This window comes from Sinocyclocheilus anshuiensis, unplaced genomic scaffold (genome assembly GCF_001515605.1).
Source record: "Sinocyclocheilus anshuiensis isolate Anshui unplaced genomic scaffold, SAMN03320099.WGS_v1.1 scaffold514, whole genome shotgun sequence".
NCBI lineage: Eukaryota > Metazoa > Chordata > Actinopteri > Cypriniformes > Cyprinidae > Sinocyclocheilus > Sinocyclocheilus anshuiensis.
Genome location: NW_015542348.1, coordinates 308,483 through 316,140, shown reverse-complemented (window position 1 = coordinate 316,140; position 7,658 = coordinate 308,483). Strand labels below are relative to the sequence as shown.

At 38.7% G+C, this 7,658-nt stretch overlaps 1 protein-coding gene across 2 annotated transcripts in view; it reads right to left on the bottom strand.

Annotated features, from left to right (window-relative positions):
* Positions 1-2,676: 2,676 nt before the first annotated feature.
* The window catches only part of LOC107691466 (semaphorin-4F-like), a 106,815-nt gene continuing 101,833 nt past the window's right edge, over positions 2,677-7,658 (bottom strand). For both annotated transcript variants that reach the window (XM_016490069.1, XM_016490070.1), the window contains exons 10-14: positions 6,803-7,025; positions 6,589-6,698; positions 6,295-6,440; positions 6,137-6,192; positions 2,677-5,551 (exon numbers count right to left, since the gene is read on the bottom strand). In XM_016490069.1, coding sequence (XP_016345555.1) covers positions 4,782-5,551; positions 6,137-6,192; positions 6,295-6,440; positions 6,589-6,698; positions 6,803-7,025 — 1,305 coding nt within the window. In that variant the 3' untranslated portion in view covers positions 2,677-4,781. The remainder of the gene's footprint in view (positions 5,552-6,136; positions 6,193-6,294; positions 6,441-6,588; positions 6,699-6,802; positions 7,026-7,658) is intronic.

The following is a 7,658-nucleotide window of genomic DNA, read 5'->3' as shown; positions in this document are numbered from 1 at the left end:
CGAAAGGTCTAGTAGAATTAAAATCGCACAGTCCCCTGAGTCAGTAGCAAGTAACAAGTCATTAAAAACCTTCAACAGTGCCGTTTCTGTACTATGTAAAGATTTAAAACCAGACTGAAACACTTCGTGAATACCATGTAGATCTAAAAATGAATTAAATTGTCCAAATACTACCTTCTCCAGTAGTTTGGAAAGAAACTGAAGTTTTGAGATAGGTCTAAAGTGAGCAAAGACTGATGAATCCAAGTTAGATTTCTTGATTACTGGTTCCACTGCTGCATGTTTAAAAGATTTAGGTACGACTCCCGAGGCTAGGCTACTATTAATAATTGCAAGATTTTAGGACCAACAGTTTCAAATGAGTCTTTCAGAAGACAAGGCGGAACAATATCCATGCCGCACGAGGAAGATTTCATTTTAACAATGATCTCTCTCAATGAGGTAAGAGACACCAGCTCAAACTGATTAAAAACAGCAGAGCACTTAGTGGAAATGGGTAAAAAAGTCAATGGGAGAGAAATATTAGCTCTAACAGCCTCAATCTTATTGATAAAAAAATGTAAAAATTTCTCACACATTTCAGCAGAGGGCTCTAAACAAGTACCTTGGGGAGTGTTCAAAACCGCATTAATAGTACTGAACAGCACAGCTGGCTTATGAGAGTTCTTACAGATAACATTTGAGAGATACTTTGATTTCTCAGATCTAACAGTTTTTTGATATTTAGACAAGTTCTCCTTTAAAATATCGAAAGAGATCTGCAATGTATCCTTCTTCCAGCGGTGTTCTGCCCTTCTACACTCAAACCTTACAGCTCGAGTAGTAGCATTCAGCCATGGTTGAACTCTTGGTTTTTCTCGAACCATCCTAAAAGGGGCCACTGTATCCAAAATACTTTGGCAGGTTGAAGAGAACAGTGAGGACAATGTGGCAAAGTCGTCAGCTGTTAGAGTTGATGAAGGAGGGGGAGGAGGAGGACAAAGGAGGGAGAAAAATGTTTTAAAGAGCATGCGAGAGTTAGGCGAATTGTTAATTTTGTTGTGATAGTATGTATTTTTAGCAGTGGAGACATTAGCAGAGAATGAAGAGAGGAGTAATTGATATACATTAAGGTCAGTAGGATTTTGTGATTTGCGTCATGCTCTTTCTGCAGCTCTGAGCTTAGAAAGATGCTCACGGAGAACATCAGATAGCCAAGGGGCAGAAGAGGTGGTACGAGCTGGCCTGGAAGACAAGAGGCAGACACTGTCTAAACAAGACTAAGAGTGGAGCAGAAAGTATCAGTAGCACTGTTAACATCAAGAGATGATAACTGTTCAGGGAGAGGAAGCGAATATGAAACCATAGCAGATAGCCGGGAAGGTGAGAGTGAGCATAGGTTACATCGAAAAGTGACGTGGAGGGGTATGTGTTGTGTCAGGAACCATGTTGAGGTTAAGAGTGAGGAGGAAGTGATCTGAGGTGTGCAGTGGAGTAACCAGCACATGATCAGTGGAGCAGTGTCATGTGTAAATAAGGTCCAGTTGGTTGCCTGATTTATGAGTAGCCGTAGTTAACACTCGCTTGAGATCAAAAGAGGCAAGCAGAGTGTGGAAGTCTGCAGCCTGAGGTTTATCTGTTGAAGTCTCCAAGAATAACTAGGGGAGTACCATCCTCAGGAAAGTTTGAGAGCAGCACATCTAATTCTTCCACGAAGTTATCTAGTGGTCCTGGGGGTCGATAAACAACTATAAAATGGATGATTTTAAGAAGATTTTTAAGACTTTAATAGTTTTATTAAACAGAAATATATAAATATTTTTTAATTTATGTCAATGCTTGCAGTCTATATTTATTTATTAGGTCATGTAAAAATGTAGGCATGTAGGCTACTGTATAAGTGCAGCAGGGATATGTGTGCATGATTGCGTTCGAGTGTGTGGTGGGAGGGTGTGTGTGATTGTGTGTGTATATTTGTGCTCACGTATGATACTGGCTTTAATTGTTTTAAATAAAAGTTGGCATTTTTAAATAAAAAAATTAATTAGTTTTGACTTATGAGACATACAATTTTTTCAAATGTCCTCTCTATTGTTGTTGTTATTTATTGTTCCAAGACATCCGATGCAAAAGCCTCTAAGCCACATTTGTTAAAAATGAGATAACAATATTGAGTGAATGCTCTCTGCACATAGCATACTTTCATCAAATACTTTCACTTCAAACCAGCTAAATCCCAGCCTCAGCCCATTCAGAAGTACAGTACTTATATAGAAACATATACAGCCTTTGTGTCTGATAAAAATGTTAATTTTGAAGAAAAACGTTAGACGGACTTCTTTAGCCTTCTTATGTGTATTCATACCATTTGCTCGTAGTAAATGTTTTAAGAACTTTTTTTTTTCCAGACCAGTCAGTGAGTTCTATTGAATCACTTTTTATACCGTTGATGCATGGAGTCCACTACAGTGCACAGATATGTAACTCCTGATTTTGAACTGGCATGATTTTTCACTCGTTTAAAAATAAAAACAAACATTAAAAAATATATTAATTTGTGATATAATAAGTCATGCATGAAAGGGTTAAAAACACTGTTTTGAGAGGTAGTTTTTATTTTATTCCAAAGAGCATCACAAGACATTCACACATAGAGCCATTCACACAAACACCTTCAATAAACATTTGAAACACAATGTACATTTATCTTCATTATATATAAATTATAAAAATAGAAACGTAGAATACAACATATCTATACATTAATTAACATAATTCTTTATTCAGAAAAAACAAAGAGCATGTAACACTAAATGATCAGTTATTTGCAATAATATTAACATACAACCATGTGGACAAGTTTAACTACAGCAGATTTACTATGGTACATTGAGAGGGTTGAAGGTTTATTTTAAACTATCACTATAAACTCAAAAGAAGATCAGGATTTTGTAAATGAGTTTATGGAGTTGAATGTACCTGTTATCATTATTTTATTGAGTGCTGACAAAGAGATTTAGAAGACAAGATATATTGTACATAATCCAGAGTGTTACTTTCACTTTGACAATGTTACAATTATTTAAAAAGAAACTGCCAAATAAATAAATGGAGAATGTGAGTAGATCCAAGTTATTCTAATGGAAAAAGGCAGGAAATGGCATTTAAATGTGGTCTAACATTTAGGCTGGCAGAGGGACTGTTTGACACTTAGGAAGAGCCCAACTCATCCCCCCTGACCCCACCCAACAAGTGGTGAAAAGACAGAATAAAAAAACATATTTTTAAAGATCTTACTCATAGTTTCTTTTATATTCACATATATTTACATACTCCTGGAACAGACATCATTGTGGCTACATATAAATAGAACACTCTCTGTACTAGGAGTGCTGTAGGTTAACCTGTAGCCCATGATCATTGCATTACAAATCTTTAGCTCTGTATTCATGGCTACTTTGTATCATGCACTTTACTGGGAATACATATACCTTCAAATGAGGCACATTCTCTGTCCTTAAAGGGAAACTCAAACCAATCAATAATTATTGTAATTATTGTATCAATTATAAATCCTTCACTCTTCATTTCCATTTTGACGATTTCCTTGTAATTTCAATAAGCATCCATGCTAAACAATAAAGCGACATCCATCATCTTGTGGTCCTTTGTCTGTCCAGAATATTATGAACAGAACATGCTGCATCTGGCCCCTATACAGATGGAAGTGGTTTGATTGCTACTCGTAACACCACAAAACACTGCCAGCCCCATTTCAGAGAAGAAGAACTCCCTTGCTCTGAATGTGACTAACTTATATTGCAGTGGTCAAGTACAGTCCAATTTTCACTATCTAATATCAGTTCACAGGTCTGACATGCTCTCTCCTACAGGAGAATTTGCTAACTGGTTTTGTTACTCATTTTCTCTCTTCATTCAAAATTGGGCACTATAGGTCAGGACCGAATCATGGCCTCATGAGGCCCCTTGGCACACTCTATGGTGGTCTATTTCAGTCATTTTTGTCATATATCCTACACCAAAGGGGCCAGGGAGTCAGCTCCTCCTGTATGCTCTGAGGGCCCCTTTGTGCCCCTTTCTCTGGCAGGGACTCCACAATCCAGCCCTGCCATAGGCCACAGTACCTTCATCAGCAGTCCTCAAACCACTTTATCTGTAAGGCAAAAATCACGTTTACAGTATCTCCATCATTCATTCAATATTTGCCGCTGTGAAGCATCAATCACAGAGGGGTTTTGTGCTAGAAAGCCCTTTTTGGTGACAAATCAGATTATTTTATTTCAGTAATGGGCCCCGAATGAGCAGATTCTTTCTGACTTTGTGCTGCTCTGGGCTGTGGACGGGTCATTCCCCTTTGAAAGACCTTTAGGACTTTGAATCCTCAAAGAGGAAACAGACTGAGCAACTACAGAACTGCACACACACAGATGCACAGACTGTGTATTTCCATGTGGGTGTGCATGGCTTTGAGGATGGTACACAAAAGTGCCCATTCGTCTGATCAAATACATGCAGAAACACTAGAATAGAAATGGATTTACACAGCATGTACACAGGAGTGAATGGACTGGACGGTGATGTAATGGAGTAGTAGAGGAGCCTCCAGCAAATGCAGTTTATTTGTTTTATTTGTGCTTCTTTCTGCGACTGCGTATGTTAATCGTATATTTGGAATGTGTATCAGTTTCTTGGATTGTCTGCTTTCCTCTTCTCCTCCAGCCCTCCATCTGTGTTTGTGAACATTTCACAGAGTTTAGTCTCAAAATCACGTGTGCTGGACTTCAGATAGAGCTTTCTTCACACTGTGCCAGAGGTGCTCCTCTTAGACAAGGCATCTTAGAAAACTCCTCCTCCATCTCACTTAGCCCATCCCCCAATCCCTCCTCCTCCCCGTCTGGTCCCGCCCTTTCTCTACCATCCAGCTCCTCTGCAAGGTTCACAGCTGATTCCTGCAGTTTTAGTCCACTGGAGTTGGCATAAATATGCCTGCCGTTGTGCCCGCCCGGGTCCATATTGTGTCCGTGACCGTTCAGTGTCCCATTCCTTTTCTCGGTTAGTGGAACTGCCTCTGACAACAGACTGGCACTGCTTGGAGACTGTGGTGTGTCTGTAGAAGCAAGCAAGTCCCGCCCCTTTTCCAATGTGGATGATGAGTGCCCGCCCCCTCTCATGCCGCCTTGCCGTTTGTAAATTATAAACAACAGGATGCCACCCAATACAAAACCTACAACGAAAAAAATTATGTGCGAGGCCAGGAAGTGTCGGCCACCAGCAATGGCCACGTTCCCCCCCATGCTGGGGTTGTCAAGGGTCAACTGGTACTCTGCTCTGCGACAGGGTGGCTGATCTCTGCCCACTTCATCACATAGACACACGTAGGTGCCCACGCTCTCCGCCGTGACTTGCACCTCCAGGTCGTAGTTGTGGCGGCGAGTGTGACTATGTGGAGGATGGTCCCAGCGGCAGGGACGAGGAGACACTTGCACGCACGAAAGCAGGACACGCAGACCCTTTTCAACACGCATTTCAATTACAGGTGGGGAGCAAAGACCTAAAGACACAGAGGAAAAGTAGATCACAATTCATTAGCTTGCAATTCATTTTCAATCAAAAAATGTAAATGCCAAGGACCCCCAATATAATGATCCACTTATGACAGGAAAGTCTACATTTATTTGATCAAAAATCCAATAAAATAGTAAAATTGTGACTGTATAAAAGTATAACTTTTATATTTTAATGAATTTTAAAATGATGGCAGAGCTGAATTTTCAGCTTTATATGTACATGTACATCTTGCTTGTATTTATAGCCCTAACCAAAGCAAATTATGAAAAAGTATTATCTGGAAAATATCTACTTTGCATTCAGTTAATAACAAATCATTGTCTACCCAATATTACAATATAAGATACTTTTTCCATTTTAAACACTCAAAATACATTTTGTAAATTTTCAACAAGTTTTCTGATTTTAAACCTTTCAGTCTGCTCACCTGAATCGATTGTAGGTGTATTTACTGTAAGATTATTTCTAGTTCATTTATAAACACTGAGAGATGAAATGAGTGTCTATGGTTATCGACAGCATGCCATAGGTATGAAATATAGATATTAGGTACCACTGTCAGACTTACCTTCACCTTTGGTGCATTGCCTGACCAAATCTTCTGCTTCTTCAACTTTACCAGGCCTGAAACATAAATGTAACTGTGTGACGACAATGAACAAAGGAGGACTGCATCTGTGTGTTCTGATATGCTTTTGTGTGAATGAGTGTTTGTATGTGACATACTTCATTATAGCACAAGCTCCCTCTTTATGCCTCCATACGCAGCCAAGACCTCGGGCAGGTGCACACACCTCACAGGTAGAGTACAGAGAACAATCCACTATGGGTAACTTCACCAGAGAGAGAGGAGTGCCCACCAGAGCCTCGTCCTACAGCAGAGAGACAGAGAGGGTCTGCATTCACTAGTCCCTAAATATAAGTTACATTATTTAGGAGGGAGGCAGTATTGTTTTTTATCACAAATAATAATAAAAAACAGAGCACATTAAGTAACAAAAAAAACCTGTATGTTATTACTTTGTGTAGCAATATGTTGTTCACTGGCTCCTGTGCAGAAAACAGAGGGACTTCTTCAATAAGAGTTGCATTCGGACCAACTACAGCGACTTTGTGCAGCTCTCCATGATCTATCAACACATGCACACGTATATTAAACACGCATGATGATTAAATGATTATTGATGATTATTAAATGATTGTTTTTTAGTTATTTCTGTTTAATATCTCTTACCTGTTCCAAGGTGCAAAACAGTGGTCATGTGTTGCTTCAGGCCACTGGAGGCCATTGGTAAGGTAACAGCAAGTTTAGTATATGTGATGCCATTTCTGATCATCAGGGGTGCTGCCACCACACTGTTCTCCATAAGCGGGTGATCACGCACGAATGTCAGCACTTTATCAGGCAGCTTCAAGGAGGACTCGAAGCCCAGCTCCTTCAGAGCACTATTCAAACACTGAGAGTTTTGAAAGAAGTAATTTAACAGATTTAAGTAATGATAGTTAGTGAAACATGATGCTAGTAACTCTAAGGTCATGGGTTGGCTTCCCAGCAAACACATATACTAATACTACTGTGCATACATACGTACATACATGCATAAGTTGAGACACTGCAGGTGAATAGGGTAAAAAAAAACAAAAAAAACTAATAGTTATGGCCTTACTTACCCAGCTGATTGATTACATTGATAATTGCAAACATTTTTTGTATTAAAAGTTTTCTAAAATGTTAGGTTTAAATTGCAAATGAGTAATTATTTAATGAAATATGCGCTAATTTGCATACATTTCTAGTACACAAATCTAAACAGTGGATGATGTCAGTTTCAAAATTCTTGTTTATTTATTTTTTGACATATTAGAGCCAAAAGTTTTTACAGAGGGAATTTTGGGTATCTCATTTTTGTCAAGTTTGGGGTCAGTAAATTTTTATTCTTTCTTTTTTTGAAAGAAATTAAAACTTTTACTCAGCAAGGATGTGCTAAATTGATAAGAAGTGATAGCAAAGATTCATATTGTTAGAAAAGATTTATATTTTGAATAAATGCTGTTCTTTTTAACTTTTTATTCATCAAAGAATCCTGAAA